Genomic DNA, 25161 nt, shown 5'->3' on the forward strand with positions numbered 1-25161 from the left:
GAAAATAGTAATTTTTGTTACTAATAGCACTAATCATGACAATTATTATTTTAGTTTCAAGCCACAGTTAAAGAGGGAGTGGCAGGAGTGATAGTGAATTTAACTGTTGAAGACCGAGATGACCCAGCAACAGGAGCCTGGAGGGCAGTCTACACCATCATCAATGGAAACCCAGGACAGAGCTTTGAAATCCATACCAATCCAAAGACTAATGAGGGAATGCTCTCTGTTGTCAAAGTAAGGACAATTTACTGTTGTGTCATTTCTTATTGCTGTGAGGTGAGTTACACCTGAAAAAAGATCAACTACTTGAATTAGCTAGTTGAAGATATATTGTTGGTTAGTAGCCTTTGTTCAGTTTAGACAATACATGTTACAATAACTCTGCTGGAGCTTGCTTGCCTCTGCTAAAATGCATGGTGTGGTTTTGTCATGTGTGTATATACACAAAGAACTAAATGGAATCTACATGACATATTTCACTTGTAAGTGAAGGAAGGTTTCAAATTCGGGGATTACATTCTGCTCTTGATTACAGTGCTGTAAACCCTCATGGCTTTACTCCAGGCTTAAAGTAGTTTAGATGAGGGCAGAATTTGGCCATAGGGCTCCCAGTCCTAGTCCAGTAAGCCATTATGCCAAGATGATCTGGCATTTTTCATTACAAAATGAACAACCACATTAAGGACTACACTGGAATTTCTTCCCAGGGCTCCAGTAGAAGTTTATTTGGGTCTTAGGTGAAAAGGAATAATAAGCCATGACACTGCTATCAATTGAGAGATAGGAATACAGCAAAATAGCCAACTGGTACCTGTTAATGATTGTATTCAACATGTACATGATCGGTGTAATGAGTACATACTAGTGTGTGAATGGAAATAGAATTTAAGTACTGAATGGCATAAGTGAGCTATAGGGGAAATCCATAGTGCTGTGTTGATAGAAGTTTTCATCTGCAGCTGGTATCTTAATGAGAAGAAAGCTCAAACAGAAGCTCTGAATGATAATCACGTGTGGTGACTTTCATGAATTCTGTAGTGTATGAATGGATGAATAATGAAAATATAGCACCCGTAATATGCATGGCATCTTTGTATATGGAATCTGTAGGCATATGAATCGTTTCTTTTGTTAAGGTTTTTTTGTTTTTTGTTTGTTTTTTTTTAATTTTCCCTCCATCCCTTTTTTGAAAAAAAAAATCTTGGCTCATGGTTTCCAAACAGAGTTTGTTGGTAATTTTTTCCCCTAGTGAAAATTTCAACTTTTTATTCCAAAATTAAAAAGCTCAATAACTTTCAGCTAATTTTTAATGGTTTTCAGTTTTCAAAGGAACTGTCTCACATTTTTTTTAAAAAAACACCTTTTTTTAAATATTTTTGTTTATTTGGAAACCCAATTTTCTGTCCAAAAAACCTGACAGAATTTTTTCCATCAGCTCTGTTCCTAAAATTACAGTACTGTGCAGTTCATGTAGTCACAGTACATGGGCTAGGTCATGAAAGGGAGAGCTACTTTAGCAGCTGTACAGATGACGGGGATAACACTACGGGAAGAGAAGGCAGGAATAGTCTGTTTATTGACTAGCGTGATTGATATTAATCAAATCACAACCACAGTTCATCGAGTCTGCTGGAGGAGGGAGGTGAAACAGTAGGATTACCTAGCAAGAAGGATAAAATGGAAGATAATTAAACATGAAACATTTTCTTTCCACCCTGTTGCTACTTTAATGCTTTTCTTTGCAACATGGAACTACCAATTTGTCTGTTGCTGAACTTTGACCAGCTATCAGGATGTAACCAATGGAAGTGCTGGAGGTGCTGTCTCTTTGTGGCTAGTTCTGTCACTTACAAATTTGGGTGAATGTTGCATGTGCTCTTTGCATATGGCGCTCTGATTTCTTGACATGTTTTACAGCCTTTAGACTACGAGATCTCAGCATTCCACACACTGCTGATTAAGGTGGAAAATGAGGACCCACTGGTTCCAGATGTAGCCTATGGCCCCAGTTCTACAGCAACAGTTCAGATCACTGTTCTGGATGTAAATGAAGGTCCTGTTTTCCACCCAGACCCTATGACAGTGACCAAGCAAGAAAACATCCCCATAGGCAGTGTCGTGTTAACAGTAAACGCTACAGATCCAGATACTTTGCAACATCAGACTATTAGGTAAGTGCAATATTCTTTAATTTAAGTCTACCAAAAAGTGAATACAAACGTCTGTGGTACCTGCAGAGATTGGCTGTTAATGCTGCATTAAATTAAATTCATTTGGGATCTCAATAGTATGGAGTGAGGATTTCTTTTTCATAATGAAGAGCTTCATTATCATGAAGACAAAGAACTATGTCAGGCAAGTAACCAATATTTTTCCAAGTAATAACTTACAGCAATAGAACAAGCCATTGCCTCAAGTACAGAGGTCTTAAAATGATTTGGAACCTGCTTGTTATTCTTTGATTCCTACCCCTGCCTATGAAATCACAAGAAAACTGATGTTTTTAAGTCTTAAGCTAGTTTATGAGAATATTTCCCTGTTTTACAGATGGATGAACCAGGCTTATATGTATTTTTAATGTTTCTAGTGCAATAGTTATCTTCTATTGAGATTCAAAGACTACAGGGATAAAGAATGCTCCTCAACTAAGCAGTGGTATATAATGATAACCGTATTTCTGGGTAAAAGCCAAATAAGAGAAATGCACGGATCATAGGCTCTTAGAAATGTAGGGCTCAAAGGGATCTTGAAAGGCCATCCAGTGCATCCCCCCAAACTGAGGCATGACTAAATAAACTAGAGTACCCCAACAGATGTTTGTCTAACCTGTTCTTGACAGTTTTTGATGACAGGTATCCCACAACCTATCCAAAGCCTAACCCTGGAGTTAACTATCCTTAAAGTTAGAAAGTTTTTTTCTCAATACCTAATCTAATTCTCTTTTTGCTGTAAATTAAAGCAATTCTTTCTTGTCCTATGTAAAACCAACATGGAGAACAACTCGTTACCGTACTCATAGGTCAAGTTTTCTCAACCTTTTATCATATTCTTTGCTTTTCTCTCAATTTTCCCCTAAATTTTGGCTGAAGTGTGGCACCCAATATAGAACACAATACTCTATCTGAGATCTAACTAGTGCTGAGTACAGTGGGATAGTCACCTCCCTTGTCTTACATACAGCACTCCTGTTAATGCACTCCAGAATTGTATTAGCTTTTTCTTGCAACTGCAATCCATTGTTGATTCATGTCAAATGTGTGGTCTATTATAACACCCAGTTCCTTTTCAGAAGTACTATCTCATAGCCAATTATTCTTCATTTTGTAGTTGTGGATTTGATTTTTTTTTCCTTCCTAAATTCAGTACTTTTTTTGCACTTGTATTGAGTGAATTTCTTGCATTCAGATTGTCTAATTTAGTAAAGTCCTTTTGCGTTTTTATCCTGTCATCCAAACTGCTTGCAACTCCTTCCAGCTTGGTGTCATCCATACATCTCCAGTCATTAGTCCTTAATGAAAATATTAAATAGCACCAGACCAAGACACACATAAGGGAGCCAACAGATTTGCTGTTTCTGTTTGACAGTGAACCATGAGCATTAATCCATAATTCCTCAGGTTGTCTTTGTTCCATTTTTAAAAATAGGTTTTGGGTTTGCTCTTCTCCAGTCCCCTGTAACCTTACTGGTCCTCTACAACTTTCTGAAAATGATTTCTAATGATTACAAGAATGCTTCTATTATGCATCCTAGAGTGAATTTTCAGACCCTGCTTTTTTAAATGCTATTTCCCTTATTGTGCTGTTCTATTTCATTTCCTCGAAATCATGACATGTATTCTTTCATGACCACTTTCACCTAAGTCGCCTTCCGTGATCAGATTCATGGCAAAGTCCTCCACGTTTTTCAGAATCGTCTTTGTTTACTTCCTCCACCTTCTGAAATGGTAAATTGTCTCCAATCCATTCCAAAAACTTAATGAAGATTTTGTGTTTTGCTGCACTGCATATTTATCAGATTTCTGACTAGTTCCTACACCACCTCCATTCATTATTTGTCATGTTTTCTGATTTGGATATTTATTTGCTCTTCCTCCTCATATTGTAGTCTACAATAGACCCCAATTTTTCTTCATTTGTCTTCACCCAGACACTTTTAACTGGCTGGCCTCTGACCTCCTTCTGGACCTCAAAAATAACTGTATATATTCTTGATGTAAAAAACAACACTTCTTTCCTTTTCCCCTTCTTGTTTTTCCTGAGCAAGCAGTACTGCTCTACAGCAATATTCCAGTTATAAAGTTTATCCTCCAAGTCTGTGATACGAATTAAATTACAATTTTATTTGTGTGCTAAGCCTTCGAGTTCTTCCTGCTTATTCCCCATACTCCTTGCAATTGCTTATAGACTCCTAACATGTTAAGCAGAATCCCCCCACTATTTTCCACTTGGTTGCTTCTATAACACTATTGTGATTTTATTGGCCCATACCCCGCATCTTCTGGCCCTTTGTCAAGGTCATTGTTTTTAATACTTACTTGCCAGGTTTTGTCACTTGTCCTCTTTGAACCTAGTTAAAACCATCTTCACTAGGTTGGCTAGTTGATGTCCAGAAATGCTCTTTCTCTTCTTGGTTACATGGACCTAATCTGTTCCCAGCAGTTCCTCCTTATTCTGTTTGTCCATGCACTCATCTCCAGGGTACATGTGTCTTTGTCTGGGTCCTTATCCTCAACAGGGAGAATAAAAGATAATCCCACCTGCACCCCTACCACCTTGCTTCCAGAGCCCAAAGTCATTGATGATCTGCTCAGGGCCAGACCTAGCAGCATCATTAGTGCCCAAATGTCTGAGCAGCACAGAGGTAGTGGTCAGAAGGATGGCTGAGCCTTGGCAATCCTCCTGTAACATCTTGGATGCCAGTTTCAGGCAGGCAGCACATTAGCTCTTGTGTCACATTAGAGGGTAGATGTTTCTGTCCCCCTCAGAAGGGAATCCCTGACCACCACTAACCTAAGTCTTCTCCTCTTGGGACGTGGTGTCCTTAGAGAAGGGGCAGATGACTCCTCTGCTTCAGACATTAAGGTTGGCTTCTCTCTTCTGGCCAGTACAGCATTCTGGTTCTTGACTGTGATGGATGGAGGTTAAGGGGAGAGGCGGAACACCATCCACTGCCTCAGGTGGCCAGCAGCCTGTCTTCTATAAGGAAGCTGTTTTTAATTCCTCCTCTGGAAATCTGATCTAGTCAGCTAGTTTCCTCCATCCCAGACATCTCCATCTGAACCCTGGCAGTGAAGTCTCTGTGCCCATGGATGCTACAGAGAATAGTCACCTCTTCCTGTGGCTCTTTTACCTGCTTCCTGAGGGACTCAGTTCACACACATCTCTGGAACTGGGTGGTTCCCCAAGCCTGACTTTCTTCAGCATGGGCATACAGGCTGAATTTCCAGCAAGTCAAGACCAGAACTTAGGCTGAAATCTCAAGGGTCAGGTTTCCTGTCTGGCCAAGACCTCCACAGGGCCAGCCAAAAGATGAGCTTGTCAACTAACAAACAAAACATAACCAGCCATCAGCTCACTCCATTGTTCTTCTGAAAAACCTGTTGCCCTTCTTCCAGCTGCCTTTGTCCCAGCAGCCATGTCTTACCGGCCATGGGGCACTTGTATGCTTTTTCAAGCTTGGGCCCCACACTCACTTGAGGGCCGTGTCTACACGTGCCCCAAACTTCGAAATGGCCACGCAAATGGCCAATTCAAAGTTACTAATGAAGCGCTAAAATACATATTCAGCGCTTCATTAGCATGCGGGCTGCCACGGCACTTCGAAATTGACGTGCCTCACCGCCGCGCATCTCGTCCAGGTGGGGCTCCTTTTCGAAAGGACTCCACTTACTTCAAAGTTGCCTTATTCCCATCAGCTCATGGGAATAAGGGGACTTCAAAGTAGCTGGCGTCCTTTTGAAAAGGAGCCCCGCCTGGACGAGAAGCGCGGCAGTGAGGCGCATCAATTTCGAAGCGCCGCGGCAGCCCGCATGCTAATGAGGCACTGAATATGTATTTCAGCACTTCATTAGTAAACTTCAAAATGGCCATTTGCGTGGCCATTTCGAAGTTTGGGGCACATGTAGACGTAGCCTAGAAGTCACAGCTGGAATGGGTGACTCACCCCTTCTTACTTGTCCTCTTCCAATTACTGTTCTGTTCAAACAAATGAGACTGCTCGCACTTTGAAGAGCCCCACTTGAATTCAGGTGTTAACCCACCTACCTGTAGGGCAATCTAGGCCAGAGATTCAGCAACCGAACACAAAGTTCAACCCTATGAGACCACGCAGCAAATTAGTAGAGTAGCCCAGAGTCCTACCAACCTCAATGACAAGATCCTAGCACAGAAGAGTGCAAATGGTTTCCCACCAAAGTTAATTAGTAGCTGGAAGGTGGAAATGCCCCAGAAATAATCACCAGTTGGATAACTTTTTTAGGATCCCAGCTATCTTTGTCTCACTAGCCACAAGATGATGTCTTCTGTACTATAGAAATATAATTCCATAGACAGACCATATCTTTGAGGAATAGAGTTGGCTATTATTAAGAGCCACCACCTTCTCATACTTAAAAAATGGAGAATCGATTATGAAGCTTTTTTTTAATATCAAAAAATTGCTATTTTCCTGATCTGAATCTCCTGAGGCTACACCCTCTATTAGGCAGTTCATGATAATCTACCAGTGTTCTGGGAAGTCTCCTGAAAAGAGAGGAACATCATTTTTGCAATATGAAAAGCAGATTGATTATTTTTTACAGGTAAAAACTTCCTGAAGCCTCTGGTTCACTGCATGAAAATTTAAAAAGAACACACGAGGCATATGTTAGTCTCATTGCATTTTCTTTTAACATGACATTAACCACGCCTTCCTGCATATCAGAGGAGGAGTTTCACTGCAGTAAATAGATGAGAATAGCAAAACTGGGTGGGACCTGGAGAGTGCCTTTCAGATCACCAGCCATGTGGGACATAGCGATTCAGAGGCACGTGTGAGGAGAAAAGTAACTTTGCCGAATGCATCCCCAAAGAGTTTCCAGTTAGAAATAGAGCCTTTTTGCAGAGAATTGAAAATGAATGGGACAGAGAAGCCACAGGGCAAAGTAGAAAGCATTGTGCTCCATGGCCCCTTCAACCCAGTCTATATTGTGTGAGGTTGCAAACACCATTTTCATGAAGGAAGAATCCTGTTTTGATGTGATGATGAACTTCATGAAGGAGGAATCCTGTTCTGACTTTGATGAACTTCATGGAGCTGTAGAAATCATTTGTAGCCTTCTGTATTTTCCTTTTTGAATAAGCTCCGATGGTGTTGGCCTTTTGGTGAGATGTCTGCCTTTACTGCCTGCCAGAAAACAGCCAATTAGAGCAGCAGCTGGACCAGCCAATCAAGACATTGCCAGTCCACATAAAAGGAAGCTGCAGGCCAAGCAAACTAGTGTGCTTTGGGAAGCACGAGGGAGAGGACTGGTCTCCTAGGCTATTTCTACACAGCAGCATGATTTCGAAATAAGCTGTTCCTGAAGAGATTTTCCAGAATAGCTTATTTCGAAAAAGCGCATGTACACACAAAACATATTGAAATCATACTCTTTCGAAATAAAGCATCCACACACAACAGAGCTTAGTTCAGAGTAGAGCACCTGGAAGCACAGTAGCTTGCTTTGAAATGACCCCTATTCCCTGTCTATGCAGCCCCTATCCTGAAATTCTTTTTTCAGAATTCGCACGATTCCTCATAGAATGAGGTTTACTGAATTTGAAATGGGACACCCGCTATTCTGAAGTTACTTTGAGATAGGAGTTTTGCTGTTTAGACTCTCACAAAGCTATTTTGGAATAGAATCCGTTATTCCGAAATAACTTTGTTGTGTAGACACAATCCTAGAGGGCAGCAGGGACTAGCTGTGTGAATGTGGCTGCTAGGACTTGCAGGCCCAAGACCTTGGGAAGAGGGCAAGGGACTTGAAAGTGCTGGGACTTTGGGGAAGAAGCCCAGGGAATTAAGACTGACTGGTGGAGAAAGGAAGGAAGTGGGAAGCTGTTATTTACAGGGTCCCTGGGCTGAGCTCCAGAGTAGTGTGTAGACCTGAGTCCTCCTGACCAACTGCTGAAGAAACAACCAGGCTGTAGACTGCTAAACCACTGCAAGGGGTGGCTAGATGGCTGCAGAAGGGGTCCCATGAAAGAGACTGGGGGGGTTGTGACACAGCTGAAGGGCTGTGCCTTGAAGCAGAAGCAGTGAGGTTGGAACTACCGTGTATCTGCAGGCGGAGATGAGGACACAAGACCCACTACCACTGGAGGGCATGTGTGCTGAGCTAATCTAATGCTCAAAATGGCTAGCAGGGGGCACCAGTGTGGTAAGAGACCCCATTACAGGCCCATTTCTGTATTCCTCATTTTTCCTACACGCCAGGTGACATCATTTACAATTTTCAGCATCTAGCGATTGCAGAGCAGGCACTGACGCTCTGTCTGCAGAGACCAGAATGCCAATCCATCTCAGTTGTATAGATTTGTTCATCATCACCAGAGTTGTTTGGAAGATTAGACTAGTAGTCATTAATTAAATTCAATGTAAATGCTCATGTATCAGCATGATGGTGGAAAGGACTAGACTGGGAGGCAAGCATAAAATTATGTGAAGATGAATTTAAACAAGTAAAAGTACTCAAAATTTAATGTTGGGGGGGAAAGTACAACATATAATTAGAAGCTTCAAGCCCCTGCGTCATCACAAAAACATCTAGGTAAGAGAGTATGAATATTTTGTTTTATTGTAGCAAAAGTACCTGTAAACTTTGCCATTTAAAAAATAGTTTAACTGAAGGATGGGTTTTAACTGATATAATTTTTTCCTGGTTTTTTAATGTGTTTATTTATTGGTTACATTCTTAGCCATTAATTTCATTTTAGTCTTTGCTCTGGGGAATTTTTATTTCATTCACAATTATCATGGCTTTCTGGTGATGGATGGAAAAGAGCTATAGAATTTCTGTCATGTCAGATACAGCAATATGACCCTCAGGTGCATTATTCAAAGCCTGACTCATGTAGGAAAAAAAGTCCCATAGTCCCTTTGGTGTTGGTATTGAGTTTAGCATATGCAGGGCTGAAGTTATTGACAGTTTTATGTATTTTCATGGGAGCTATTTGATAAGAAAAGGCTCATTAATTATTTGCAATGTTTGATCTTGTTCTGCTAAGAGAGCAGCCCCAAGAGAATAGGAAATAGAAGTGAAATGGGTTAAGAAAATCGTGCAGTAGGTTTTTCTCATAATCCTGAATCTGCTAGTTGTACTTCTCAACCAGACTCGCTGATTTTGTCAATTTTAATTATTATTTTGGGAATGCAAATTGTAGGTGGTATTAGTGGATCACTGGGAACTCTAGTTTGCTTTTCAAATCGCATACATAGCCAGCTGAACATCATAAATTCTTTTACAATCTACCACTAGTCAGAACCTGTTGCAAAGGAGTCTTGAAATTCTGATTAATAACAGCGCAAATGCTAAATGAAAGGTTCCCAGAGCTCACAACTTAACACGAACAATATCTATACTGCCAAAGACTGGAGTTTTCTTTAACCCAAAAGAGACGTTTTCTTCTCTTATGCTGAACATTCAGAGAAAGCACAACAATGAGGCTGAGGGTTGAGAATGGATAGTGATTGTATACAAGAAAGTATTTTAAGAGACAAGGACTATTAATTTTATAAGGAGAAAAACAAATGGGGATATAGCAGAAGTATGGAAAATAGCGTGTGACTCAGAATAGGCTGATCAGATTGTATATATCTACTTTTTGATACAGGAAATAGAAAACAAACAACAAAATAAAAATAGAGAAAAGGAAGGATTTTTATGTGATGTAGTTTAGCAGTAGAACTCAGCGCTGCTGGGTATGATTGAAAAAATAGCTTATGAAGAGTCAGTAAGGATTAGACAGTTATGTGTAAGATTTGCAGTTTAGCTAGGGTAAAATCACATGTTTTGGGTAAAATACTGATCATCAGTTGAGTTAAGGAAACAATTTACCCTGTTAAATTATTGCAGTTAGATGTACTTCAAAGGTGTGGGGGGCCAGGACTTCAGCTTGTGTAAATGGAACTACTCTGATTTATACGAGCTGTTGCTATGGCCCATACACATCTCTGTCATGAAGATGTTAGAGTAAGTGGATCATTTTACACCTCGAGTTCTCAGTTTATAGAAACAATATATTGTTGTGCTCTGCAGTTCTCTCCAGTGGATATACTGACATAGTAAGGTCAAATTTTCAAGCTGGCATGACATAAAGTGCACATTCACATAATGCACAGTCACAAGCCATAGTTTCTGTGTGCATGTACGTCACTGTTCCATGTGTCTGTGTGAACTGGGTCCATTGCTCTCAACAAAATGTATGTGTGAGGCACACAATGTAGGTCTGTGCAGATAGAGGTATGCGGAGTGTTCACGTCACTCGTCTTTTGTTTTCAGTGTATTGCAGCCAATCTCTGAGATCATTCGATGCCAAAAAGGTACTTTCAATTTGCTGTACCTAAGGCATGCCAGAAGCTATTACTAATTACCATCAATGTATGTTATTCTATTGGGTACCACATGACAGCTACACTTTAAACACTATGGGTACAGTACAAATAAATGCTTCTGTACCCTAGCTTCAAAATCAAACTGAATTTATTCTTTGAGCCACAATGTCTGAATCTGATTTAAATGATTTGTCTTTTTGGAAAACTTAGCTTGTCTTATAAAGGCTCCTAAAGTCATCCGTGTTTTTGAGGCAATTTTTCCTTCTAGTTCTTCAGCTCTAAGTGTTCAAAGACTCCGAATATGTGCAAGAATCAATACCATGTAACTTTTGGTCTAGATATCAGTCTGCATCTGGTTAGCAATGCACCTGCCTTGTTTTAACTCTTTTCTGATGTACAGGAGTTAACATTTAAGAGAGATTATTAGCATTATAAATATCATATTGGGAACCAAAACTCATAATCACGAAACGCAGTCTGAATCCAGTCCTGCCATTAGTCCCACCTTTTTTAATCTAGAATATTTCTAATTCCAGCCCAGGCCTTGAATAATTACATCCTGATCCAAAGTGCATGGATATCAATGGAATGGATGTGACTGAGTTCAACTGGCTTTAAATCAGGTCCTCAAAATACGAACTGGTAGACAAAACCAATAGAGTTCCCCTAATTTAGACTAAAATAACCGAGAGCAGAATGTGTCCTGTGGTCACAGAAAGAGAGCAATGGAACAAATTAATGTACAATTGCATTTCTAAGACTGATTAACTAATAGCAAGTTATTTTTTCTCAAGTACTCATTTCCTTCTACAGCCATCAGTAATAATAATAATAATAATAATAATAATAATAATAATAAAATCCTGAAGCCCCCATATTAATTATAATCTAACAATTTATTAATAGATCAGTAATGAAGTTTCTAAAATTTGATTTCTTAATCAAGGATCACTGCTATTTTTGTGCCAGATTTAACAGCTTAATTTTAGGTTCCTTTTTCCCACCTCTAAAATTTTAATCAGAAGTTTCAAGGGCATGTGTCAGTGAGAAGTTAAAGGCCAAACTTAATAACATTTTCTATCTTGGGAAATTAAAAGAAGAGCCTCGCTTTCTGAAATATATTATTAACAGTAGATCTTAATTAAACATAGTTACTGGCCTCAATAATTTGTCTGCATTGGAGAGATCAGTTTTGTCATTTCTTTGCTTTTTGGATTCAACAAGCACAGGGTACAGAATAGTTAGACCTCAAACTAAGTGTAAATAAGTTGTTTACTGCAGTGTACTTATAATTTTTAATTAAAGCAATGCTCTCTGGTTTTATGTTTTATCATAGCAATATATTTTTATTACCTACTGTGCTCTAGGATTTTTAATTATTTATGTAAGTGTATTATTGCAACTTTCATTCTTGGTAAGTGATGTGACTGGTTGCTGTAAAAACATCTCCAGGAAAAAAAATAGTTACGGATTTAGAGCATGCATAATTAATTAAATAACAAAATTAAAATGGCTTTAATTCACATCTGCCAAGGTGTATGTGAGGCTGGAGTGCTTAAAAATAGAACCTGCACCAGAATGAGACCTGTAGGAATGAAAACTTTTGTCAAAATTATATGCAATAATTTTGTCAACGCCTCTGCAGTCAGTTCTAGTAGATGCCATATCATATCCAGGATGTCTGAACAGATAGCTGAAGACCCACTTTCATAGTTTGGGCAATACCTAGTACAACTGTATCCTGATTCAAAATTTGGGCTCCTAAGTACAATAATATTATTAAATAACAGTGGTGGTGTCTCATCTGCATTATGTTGAGAGTCAATGTGGTACTTTATAGTACATTTGACACATTAACAATATCACCCTCTGATTGTGACCTCATCTTCAGTGTCTTTGAAGCCAGTGGAAAACATCACTGTAAAACCAGAATGTCTCCAGTGGCTTCGCTGGTCTGGTTCTTGACTTGTACAAGTGGAATTAAGATCACAATCTGTCCCACTGTTGATATCATGATTTCCAAATAACAAGTGTGTAAGCTGAAGTACAAAACAGACTTCACCTCTTATAATGGACTTGAGACTCAGAGCAGAACACTGATACATTGTAATGAAGCTGATTTCTTGAGTATACAACTGTGGATGCCATAATGATGAGCTCTCTTCTACACTACAAACATATGTTGGAATAGCTCTGTTGCTCAGGGATGTGAGAAACCCACTCTCCTAAGCAACACAGTTATACTGAACAAAGTCCTAACTTAGGGTGTTACATTGATTGGAGGGCTTCTCACAGTTGTGTAGCTGCTGCTGCTCAGAGAAGTGAAGTACCTATCCTGACAAGAGAAGTTATCCTGTTGGCATATGTAGGAATGTCCTTGAATGTCTCTTTCACAGGTTCCATGTTGCGTGCTAATAGGTCTGGCTGGCTTTTCACTTTTAGATTAACTAGATCCTCTCTGGATGAAGCAGAGCCATAGAACAGAGATAGGAAGAGATGTGTAGGTGGACATTAAGACCCAAGGGTGCCCCAAATTTTTTGGGTGCCTTATGCAGTTGCATATTCTGTGTGTGGGTAAGGATGGCCCTGAGTCCGTGCAAATGGATTCTATTTAATATGTAGGAGATCACCCAGATTTATGATGGTATAAGTGAAAACTGCCATGTCTAATCTTTGCAAGTGGTTTCTTAAAAGCCTGGAAGGTAAGGCTGAAACTACATTCAGAATGAATTTTGCAAAGTCAGTGAGTTCATCTTAACTCTTGAACAGTTGAGAAGCTAAGCAGAAATCAGCAGAATAAAGTAAGAAATGCTTTATGTCTGTTATTCCCATTTTGTTGCCAGTCACTAGTTTTATATGCAGTGAAATCATAAGCCATGAATCATTAAACTAATTCAAGAAATGTATTTCATTCTCTGCTACAAGTTGTGCTTTTTTTCCAAGCAAATCTGAGTACCCTGTGTCCATGAATGATGAGACCTCGAACAACATTCCTTGTGAACTGTGAAGGGATTAATTTTGCATACTCTGGTGCATACCGAGTCTTTTTTTTTTTAAGACACACTTTTATGGTAGACCTGGGTCAATAAACTTGTTTTGGGGTTGCACAGCAGTTATTTTAAGGAAATACTTTATAATGAGAGTGGGACACCAAGGCTACGTCTACACGTGAAGCCAACATTGAAATATCTTATTTCGATGTAGCACCATCGAAATAGGCTATTTCGATGAATAACGTCTACACGTCCTCCAGGGCTGGCAACGTCGATGTTCAACTTCAACGTTGCGCGGCACCACATCGAAATAGGCGCTGCGAGGGAACGTCTACACGCCAAAGTAGCACACATTGAAATAAGGGTGCCAGGCACAGCTGCAGATAGGGTCACAGGGCGGACTCAACAGCAAGCCGCTCCCTTAAAGGGCCCCTCCCAGACACAGTTGCACTAAACAACACAAGATACACAGAGCCAACAACTGGTTGCAGACCCTGTGCCTGCAGCGTGGATCCCCAGCTGCCGCAGCAGCAGCCAGAAGCCCTGGGCTAAGGGCTGCTGCCCACGGTGACCATAGAGCCCCGCAGGGGCTGGAGAGAGAGCATCTCTCAACCCCTCAGCTGATGGCCACCATGGCGGACCTCGCTATTTCAAAGTTGCGGGATGCGCAATGACTACACGGTCCCTACTTCGACGTTGAACGTCGAAGTAGGGCGCTATTCCTATCCCCTCATGGGGTTAGCGACTTCGACGTCTCGCCGCCTAACGTCGAAGTTAACTTCGAAATAGCGCCCGGCACGTGTAGCCGTGACGGGCGCTATTTCGAAGTTAGTGCTGCTACTTCGAAGTAGCGTGCATGTGTAGACACGGCTCAAGGCTGCATCTACACTACCACTCTCCCGTCAGAAGTGCCAATGTAATGAGGCAATTTGAAACAGGCTAATGATGCGCTAACGTGCATATTCAGTGCCTCATTAGCATAATGGTGGCCAAATGAACAGACTTCAAATTGCAGATTGACAGTGAAAATCAAAATAAATGCCCCACTTCGACATTCCCTTACTCCCACAGAACTAGATTGGAACGTCAAAGTGGGGTACTTATTTCGAAGCTGCCCCCATCTTCACTATCAATCTCCAATTCAAAGTCTGCACTTTGAAATTCGCATGGCGGTCATTATGCTAATGAGTAGCTGAATATGTACATTAGAGCCTCATTAGCCTCTTTGAATTGCCTCATTACCATGGCTCCTCCAATGGGAGAGTGGTAGTGTAGCAGCAGCCTAAGTCTCAATTAAGAGTGCATGCTTAAGACGTAATACACTCTGTCCTCATTAAATGTGTATTTTAGAGTCAGAAAGGGTTGTCTCTGGGCCCCCTAACATCTAGAGATTGTTTTCCTTATGCATGCAGAAAAATACATATTAAAAAAAATAATTATGTCTGAACCATACTCTTAGTTTGCAGCACCAGAGCTTCTCATTTTGAGTTATGCCCAAGAGCATCTTCGGTTAGCTCTGCATTTGTATTTATGGCCTGTTCAAAATCCATCAACTGAGAATTTGCAGCTTATCTCTCAATTTGAAGATGATATATGTTTGGAAGAACAAACTTTTAAAAAATTATGGAGATGGAAAGGGAAGTCATGAGAATTTGGCCTAAAGTACAAGTCACTGCTAGCCTCCCCTTCCTGCCAAAATTTTTGAGGCACAAAGCATTGCCTCTGGAGAAGCTAATAGTAGCAGGGGAACCAGAGGCCCGCCAGTGGAAGAGACTTGAATCACCTCATCCTCAAAGACACAGTCCTGCCGATTTCCTCAGACCATCCTCCTGAACTGTATGCTCACGAAAATCCCCATACCAGAAAAGTTACAGCTGCCATGTAACTACACTGGTATGTCAAATGTACTTTGCAGTAGTTGTAATACTAATACTCAGCGGCAATGGTGGATTAATGTAAGGGCAATTGCCTCAGGGCCCCTGCAGATTTCAGGGGCCACAAGGATCCATAACTCCATTTTGTTTGAACAGTTTGCTTTAGTGGAACAAAAGAAATGTGTCATGTCATTCTTATTTTGAAATTAATTTAACTGTAATGTTATTATGCATCATGAGTCATAATAAGCATAAATATAATAACAAGCATAAATAAGCATTTATTAATAAGCAAGCAAGTAATAAGCATAAATAAGCATTTATTAATAAGCAAGTAATAAGCATAAATAAGGTTTTAAAGGATAAATATTGATGTTACATTAATATTTTAATATGGGGGGGGATTTGTGACTGCCCAACTTGTTCTTAATATTCCCCTGCAGAGAGAAGAAACTCTGAATGAAATACTTGTGTTCATTGCTCCTTGTTTAGCTAAACGAAGTGATGTGTGTGTTTCATTTGTTAAATCATGAGATTAATATACAAATCTCTCCGTGGCTCTGTCTACACTAGCCCCCACTTTTCAAAGGGAGGATGTTAATGAGACACTTCGGCAGATGCTAATGAGGTGCTGCCATGAATATGCAGCACCTTGTTAGCATAATGCCAGCTGCCGCGATTTGAAAGTGCTACTTTCTAATCGCACGCTGCCTGGGTAGACAGGGGCCTTTCAAAAGGACCTCCCAGTCTTCAAAAGCCCCTTATTTCTATTTGGTTTTAGGAATAAGGGACTTTCCAAGACTGGGGGTGGGGTCCTTTCCTCCCAGGTAGCACACGATTAGAAAGCAGCACTTTTGAATCGCTGTGGCCAGTATTATGCTAATGAGACACTACATATTCATAGCAGTGCCTCATTAGTATCTGCTGAAGTGTCTCATCAGCATCCCCCTTTCAAAAGGTGGGGGTAGTGCAGACGTAGTCCCTGTGTAACAAAGGGTATGTCTACATAGCAAAGTTATTTCAAAATAGCTATCCTAATGTCTACACAATGCAACCACTGTTTTGAAATAATTTTGAAATAGCTATTGGCTTATTTTAATATTGGTAAACCTCATTCCACAAGAAATAGCTATTTCAAAATAGGAGCTTTTAAAACAGAGAATAGAACCTATTTCAAAATAAGAGATGGAGGCCATGGCAACACTAGTACCCCCCCTTTCCAAAGGGGAATGCTAATGAGCCACTTTGGCAGATGCTAATGAGGCGCTGCTATGCATATGCAGCACCTTATTAGCATAATGGCAGCCATGTGCATTTTGAAACTGCCGTTTTCAAAACGCACGTCACCGGTGTAGACGAGGGCCTTTCGAAAGGACCCCCAGACTTCGAAAGCCCCTTCTTCCCATTTGGTTTTGGGAAGAAGGGGCTTTCGAAAGGGGGGCGCTACTGTAGCCAGAGCCGGTGTGTCCAATGCCTCTAGTTTGAAATAGACTGTATGTGTGTAGATGCTGTATTTCAAAATATGTAAGTGCTATTTCAAAAAGCAATGTCTTCCAGAATAGCTTATTTCATAATGAGGCTACTGTGTAGACATACTCAGACTGTTTGATCTCATGGTAAATGAGAAAAGAAATGACAATATTGAGACTGGAGGGGCTTCCAGAAAGAAATGAATGTACCTGAACCTCTTTACTCACTAGTTTTACATGTGTGGAAGGCAAGTGGGTTTATGCATGGGAGGAGGAAAATGATGCCCGATATCTTTCCATGTTTCTCCTGAGAATGATTTGCAGCTAAGGGGCATTTGGCTAGCAATGCCTGGGGAGATCCCACATTTTGAACTGACTGTGAGAAAGGAGCTGGCAAATGAATCTCTCTGGTAGGAACTGACTAGTGAAATAAGACTGAAGAGAACAAATGGCTGGAGTAAAATTGCAAGATTAGAAAGAATTTAAAACTGCTGAATCTGCAAATGAAGCTATGAGAGGAAGACTGAACATGATCACACAGGTGAGGAACCCTGAGATCTCATCTTCATTTCACATGCCATCACTACCACGAAACATCATCCTCAACCTTACAGCTGGACAAAGAGAGAAGTTCCACCAGAGAGAAGCAGCTCACCCAAGTACACGAGGCATGTTCCCTGAGGAGAGAGCCTCTTTCCTGCGTAAGTGTAAAGGATTCAACTGTCTTATTTGATCTAGACATATAAGATACCAGTCCATGTGGGTTAAATCACTGCAAGAAGGAAATTAAAATTTTGTAGTGGAAATGAAGATTGCCCTGTATTTGTTAATATACTTCAATGCCCTAAAATGAGACAGTGCTTCTTCACTCCCTGAAGCATTATTGGGTGCTTTTTCATGGATGCTCTGTGAGTTTTTAATTCGGGGATAAAGACAGGATGAGCCAAAACAGGAATAAATGTTGCTGTGGGTCTTCTCTGTGAATGCTTCTGACAAATCATAAGAGGAACCAGATGATGACACATTGGCAGTGGTAAGGGACAACAGCAGAAGCAGGATTTATAGACCTAGAAATTTCTTTCTTAGGCTAAATAAAGCAAACACCCATTATCTGAATTCCACAGGGCTTCAAGTGGCTTATCAGGATATTTGTCAAGAGACTCCACATCTCTGTGAGGTATCCTGCCTCTCCAGACCACACTTGCTTGTTTCTCCACCATGGGAGAGAGTTATCTGATTCAGCTACCCTCCTGGCCTCTCTGTTCATGTCTTTAAATACAGCCAGCTTGAAGTTCCAAAGTTACCTCAGGGAAAAAATTGAGAGGAGCAGCTCTTCTAAGAGCTAGAGAGATGAGTGGGTAAAAATTGCTCCTGGCCAAAATGCCTCATGGGCCACATCATGGCATCCCACTGAGCACAAGTTAGGGTGTGGGGGTGATGCACCTTTAAGCCTCCCTAATCCCAGGGTTGCTCTGTGCTGTGCGCTGATTAGAACAATTTGCACCTCTGCACAAGCTACAAACAGCATCAGCAGCAGCTGAAGGGCTGATACAGCGACAGACTTTTATGGGCACATGGGTACCCCAGTTGTGACCCTTTTACCTTGGCCACACCCTAAGCATCTGCTGCAGTGAGTTAAGGTGCAGAGGCAACCCCAGTGGCTCCGTGCCAGCCAAGGATCACTCAGTGCTGGAGGGGAATCCTGCAGTGGTAGTTAAACTTGTTTTAGGGCAGCTTTTCAGCAGGGTAACAGCACAACGCTTGTGTAATGAACCAGAAGATCTGGCTCACAGTCTCATATCTTGTCATCCCTGTGGCTAGAAGCAGTAGGGGGAGTTTTCTGCTTCCATCTGTTAGTGAAAGAGGAAAAAATGGCCCAGATCTGTTTCTCCTGTAACAGCAGGTGAATGAACAAGCTCCAGAGGCGAAGGAGCTAGTCTGTTCCCATCTGTGGATGAGCAGGGGGATGTACAGCTACTGAGGGCTTCATTTGCATCACCTTTCTAGCCAGAATTCTTCTAGTGACATTTTAGGAGCCACCATAATGGTACAATAGCTCAGAGTTGGTCAGGCAATAGAAGTGAACTGAGAAGTGGAGTGGGTGGGGTTTCTATCTGATGGCAAGGAGTTTACCCTCGAATGGCAATAATTCTGTTCGAGAGTGCTATATGCAACCCTTTTCTTCTCTCCAGAGGATCCTACGCTGTTGAAGGACCTCACTGGCACAGGTGATGTAGACTTTGCAATGGGAGGTGATGCAGAGATGGCTCCTCAAGGGATGCAATTCAGAAAACATTCTTCACTAGAGTCTGAAGCCGTGTCTATACGTGCACGCTACTTCAAAGTAGCAGCACTAACTTCGAAATAGCGCCTGTCACGGCTACACGCACCAGGCGCTATTTCGAAGTTAACTTCGACGTTAGGCGGCGAGACGTCGAAGTCGCTAACCCCATGAGGAGATAGGAATAGCGCCCTACTTCGACGTTCAACGTCGAAGTAGGGACCGTGTAGTCGTTGCACGTCCCGCAACTTCGAAATAGCGGGGTCCACCATGGCGGCCATCAGCTGAGGGGTTGAGAGATGCTCTCTCTCCAGCCCCTGCGGGGCTCTATGGTCACCGTGGGCAGCAGCCCTTAGCCCAGGGCTTCTGGCTGCTGCTGCGGCAGCTGGGGATCCATGCTGCAGGCACAGGGTCTGCAACCAGTTGTTGGCTCTGTGTATCTTGTGTTGTTTAGTGCAACTGTGTCTGAGAGGGGCCCTTTAAGGGAGCGGCTTGCTGTTGAGTCCGCCCTGTGACCCTGTCTGCAGCTGTGCCTGGCACCCTTATTTCGATGTGTGCTACTTTGGCATGTAGACATTCCCTCGCAGCGCCTATTGCGATGTGGTGCCGCGCAATGTCGAAGTTGAACATCGACGTTGCCAGCCCTGGAGGACGTGTAGATGTTGCTACATCGAAATAAGCTATTTCGATGTAGGCTTCACGTGTAGACGTAGCCTGAGAGGACAGCAGCAAACCTGAGCAAACTCCCCTTCTATCCCGCTCCTAAGTAAAGTTGACTGGGTCAGATGGGAGAGCCTCAGAACAGAAGGATCAGGCAGCACTGCACGAGGGAATGGAGATAGACCTGCCTGAGCACACCTCAGGAATCTGGGACCATACTAGCCCCTGATTCCAAACTGTGAGTGGGATTTAGCAGGTGGGGCAGGGAAAAGCAATGTGGTAATAAACATTTCCCTGTTAGATATTCACACTGGTAGGCAAGCAACCAAGTTAACAGACTATTGCCAAAGTTACTGTAGGGGAGGGTTTTACTTATCATTCATTAGATATAGCATTGCTGTGTTTTCGTGGGTTGATGCATTTTCCTTTCCCCTCTAACCAAATTATCTTTGTTTCATAAGCAGACTTAGGGTACACCTGTACAAACCAGGAGATAGACCCTGTCAGGGGTGATCTTCTGGGGTTTGATTTTGTGCACCTAGTGGGGACACATGTAACTGAACTATCGGGTCAACAGTCACCCTCTGTACTCCTCATTTTTATGGGGAGTAAGGGAGATCAAAGACAGAGTTTCTTCTGTTGACTTCCCTCAGTGAGGACAGCCAGATAAGGCAATCATAGATATGTCAGTTCCAGGTACGAAATTCCTGTACCTGGAATTGCATATCTAAGATCTACTTTAAGGTCTAATGTACACCTTTCCTTAGTGCTTGTGAGTGCGAAGAATTGTCTATTAAGCATGTTCACAGAAACGATTTCTTCATCCCAGAAATGCTGTGGCTGGGAGAGTTCAAGGTTTTTTTTAGGTTTAACTATTTGAACTCAGCCCTTGTTGCTGCCAATTACCCCGGCAGAGCAGTTTCATTCCTAAAATCTACAGGCTGCCCTACACTGCTTATAAACCATATTTAATGTGCTGTTGTTAAAGTTACAGATGACAGACTTCAGAGTGTTTGTTTTCATGTAATCAGATAGGCCATCAAAACCAATATAAACCTCCACTGATATTTCCCTAAGAGCTCCAAATTCTTGATTAACAAGGATGATTGTAACATTTTAAGGGAAGTCTAATTAGACCCTCTCCCCTCACACTCACCCCTGCAAAATGGCATTATTCCATATAATATTTTCAACTGTGTCAGTTCAGAGAATACCTCTGAACTGTGAAACTATAGACCAAATTTTTCATGTCACTGACAAAGCAATATTGTAGTTCTTCTAGAGAAATAAAACAATGGAATATACATGTTACAAGTTATACCTATTGTGGAAGCTAGACTCTGATAATAATTCCCTTTTCCTATTCTGTAAGCAGTGTAAAATGATAGACAATGTCCACCCTGTGGCTACGTGTATACTACAGACACATTTTGAAAGAAGCTCTTTCGGAAGATCTCTTATGAATGAACTTCTTTCAAAAGAGAGCATCCCTGCAGCCTCCACTTGTTTGAAAGAACAGACCAGGGATCGAATAATCAGGTGCCATGAGGACTGCTCTTTTGAAAGAAAAGCCCTGTGGAACCTCTACACGTTTTCTTTTGAAGGAAGTTTTTGAAAGAAGGCATTCTTCCTGAAACATAAAAGGACGAATGATATTGAAAGGAGTTCTGTGTTCTCATGATTTACTGTTGAAAAAGCACTTTTTGTGTGTAGACACTCCATGGGATCTTTCAAAAGATTCCCCCCCACCTCCCGAAAAATCTTTCAGAAGGACTTGCTAGTAGAAATGCAGCCTGTAAGAGGTGAGAAGTATCTTAGTTGTTATATAATTGGATATTAACTCTAGGGACATTATGTTAGGTGATTGGGCCATGATGAAGCTGGTGGTATACACTGCAGCACATAGTTCCTGTTTCATTGAACTCTGGAGTTCCACACTGCCAAATTATATTTGAAAAGTTATAAAATACCTCTAGTGTGCTCTTAAGAAAGGGTGATTGTATGATAATAAGGATACCTCTGCACTTACGGGAAGGTCGATGTGCTGGCGCTTGATCTTCTGGGGTTCAATTTAGTGTGCCTAGGGGGGATGTGCTAAATCAAATTGTCATGGCATTGCCATCAAACCCGGTGGTACTGTCAGTCACGAGAAGTAAGGAAAGTCAAATGGAGAGTTTCTCCTGTCAATCTCCTGGTGTGTGGATGGTGGCAAAAGTCTATTTGAGACAAATCAACTCCAGATACACAAATCCACCTACAAGGATTGTGTATCTAAAATTGATTTTTACCTCCTAGTGTTGACCTGGCCTAAGTATAGAAGATAACTCATGAGACTTCTGTTACTCTATAAGCAAAGGCCAGATGGTAACGGCAAACACAAAAACCTAAACAAGAGCTTGCTGTGTGACTTTCCACACTAAATGAGACCAGTGGTCTATCATGTACAAAATACTGTCTCCAGAGAAAAATTCAGTAAGCCCTTTTCATTGTGGTGTCTGAACTGCCTTCATTTGACTAGATCCAGGAGCAGAATTTGTATAAAAGAAGAATAGCTATTTCCACGGTTTGCATGTCTTAGGTTGACAGAGAGCATGTTGGAATTCTTGCAGATCCCTTTGGCATGGTTTAAAAACCCAAGAAATTCAGAAGGTAACAATACTCTTCAAATATGTGTGGGTTTCTGCACATCTAATAGTCATGAGGTCAGGGCTGAAATTCTGGTCACTTGAAAATCAATGCCAAAACTCCCAGTGAGTTCAGTGGGCTAAGTCTTCAACTCAGCTGTCTAGTAAGAACCCATTCCCAAACTCTGGTCTTCCACAATGCTTCCCATCGCACTATAGCTGCTAATATAGCAAGTGCTGCTCAGCCAGGAATCACCCTGCTCCGTATATTTCTAGGACTGAGGCATCCCATCTTATTTCAGAATCACATGTGACTATTCTTAGAATGCAATTTAAGTTCAGCTTGGAAATTGTTAGGTTTTAGCATTCATTTTTCACTAAACAGAGCTCTGTGCAGTTACTGTAACAGAAAAAAATCTTGCAGGCTTGCATTGGAATTTTTTTATTAACTTATTAATAAGAAGCCCAGTTTCTGTAAAGCACTTTTTTGCATGTAAGTGAAATTAAGCACTGTGTTAAGAAGTGGCATGTTTGTACTTCCACACTTGGCCCAAATAGAAGTAATCTGTGAATCAGTTTTCTGTGAGTTTATGACCAATTTATGCTGTGTACACATGCACAGAGAAATAGTCCACAAATGTGTAGGTAATTAATATCCATATGATACATTGTTTACAGAGTCAGATGGTAATGGGCTCTATTATGCACACCAGAGCAATAATCGGTGTGATCAGTGTTTATGGGGGCCATTTTAAAAATGTGAATTTCTTTTAAAAATACACTCACCAGATAACTGTTTCATCCTTTCCCTTGTAAATACAAAAATTCCTACATAATTCTACCTGCCTGAACCACAGGCTGGGTGAGATTCAGCACTGAGCTAGTGATAGATTTGTTTCATACATAAAATTTTGCAGACCTAAAGTGTCTTACCTCATGACTCTTCAGGGCTATAAATAGGAACATTATACTATTGGAACAGGGAGGCTTTCAGCTTTATGGTGGAATGCTCAGCAGTTACTTCTGGCCCTGGAAGGATCTGAGTTACATTTTAAAGACTTTTAAACATTTTCCTTAACTTCCTACAAGCTATGTAAAGTTGAAGTTGGACTCTGATAATGAGGATCTTTCCTGTATGTGAAAATGGATACAGAAATGAGGAAATAACACTCAATTCAGTATTTACACTGGTGGAAAGCATTCCTAAGATAGGTTTTTTGTTACAAATTTGTTCAAATTCTGAGGCTCTGAAAATTGCATTTGCACATGGTGAGTAGGGGTGTGGTTGAAACTGGCAGCATTGGACTGAGCTCAGGATGTGTATGGGGATGGAGCCTGCTCAGTGCAGAACAGATATATGAAAATAGGATGTACTCCTGTTTCTATGGACTATGATGGTGCTTTATCTACAGAGCTACCAAGCACTCACCACCCCAGCGATGCAGAGGTTCGTGCCTTTTTCTCCAGTGTCACTAAGGCTGTTGACAGACTTCACTGGGCCCTGGGCAATAAATGCGGGAAATGGCAGGGCGTTGGGCAGAAGGGGCAGGGTGAAGGACAGCCAGCTCTCAACACCGCCTAGATCGCACTGTGCCTCCCCCCACCTAGCCCTCCACACTGCCCAGACTGTGTCACCCAGGACTGCAGCTGCAATTTAAAGAGTTTGTGGCTTCAGCTTCTGCTGCTTCTATTCTGGTACAGTGATGGTGGCCTGGAGCCCCAGGCCCTTTTAAAAAGCCAAGCCCTGGGGAAACTGGGAGTCACACACCTGAATTGCAATCAGGGGGGTGAAATAACAAGGAGTCTGGTGGTACTTTAAAGACTAGCATGTTTATTAGCATGTGTTAGGGCATAAGCTTTTGTGAGCTACAGATCACTTCCTCAGATGCTGAAGAAAGAGGGATACAGAGATGGGAGTATGATATCCGTCCCATAGCTCTGTTTTTTCTAGACTAGAAAAACCCATGGGAAAAATAAATAATTTTGTATTTGGTTCACGGTTTTAATGTGCAGCAAACAAGGCTAGTTGCTTCATGATGAGAATAAAAAAAAAAAAAAGAACTGAATGGTCACCCATTCAGGGAGCATGGTATGTATCCTGGGAATGGAATGAATCAGGCAGTCCATGTGAAATAAATAGTACGTGAGCCTGAAATTAAAGACTGTGTGAAATCCTAACCATAGAGATGTCAATGAGAGTTGTGCAACTGATTGAACTTGAGCCAGGATTTCACCTTGTTTCATAAGGCACACTCATGAAAATGGCCAATGCAAGTTGAACAGGCAGGCTTGGTTCACTCATTTCCGAGCAACTAAATGTCTGATTTTACTGTGTTCTCTTAACAAAAAATATGTGTTGTGCACTACTCTCTCTGTGTGTGTCAAGTATCAGGGGGTAGCCGTGTTGGTCTGGATCTGCAAAAGCAATGAGGGGTCCTGTGGCACCTTATAGACTAACAGAAATGTATGAGCATGAGCTTTCGTGGGCAAAGACCCACTTCGTCAGATGCAGGTCTCTGTGTGTGTGTGTGTGTGTGTGTGTGTGTGTGAAATAAGGTTAGTGTCAAACATCACCATCCACTTCTCTCAACTCTATCAGTGATTAGTTAATTTCCTGTAGGCATCACGAGAGAGAAAGCCTATTTCTACTCATAACTTCATAGTGTACCTAAGCTAGCAAG

General features: G+C 41.4%; 1 protein-coding gene across 2 annotated transcripts in view; it reads left to right on the forward strand.

Annotated features, from left to right (window-relative positions):
- Positions 1-25161, forward strand: part of CDH13 (cadherin 13) — an 876776-nt gene that overhangs the window by 770221 nt on the left and 81394 nt on the right. For both annotated transcript variants that reach the window (XM_075008353.1, XM_075008351.1), the window contains exons 9-10: positions 55-237; positions 1921-2174. In XM_075008353.1, coding sequence (XP_074864454.1) covers positions 55-237; positions 1921-2174 — 437 coding nt within the window. The remainder of the gene's footprint in view (positions 1-54; positions 238-1920; positions 2175-25161) is intronic.

Source organism: Carettochelys insculpta, chromosome 14 (genome assembly GCF_033958435.1).
Source record: "Carettochelys insculpta isolate YL-2023 chromosome 14, ASM3395843v1, whole genome shotgun sequence".
Taxonomy (NCBI): Eukaryota; Metazoa; Chordata; order Testudines; family Carettochelyidae; genus Carettochelys; species Carettochelys insculpta.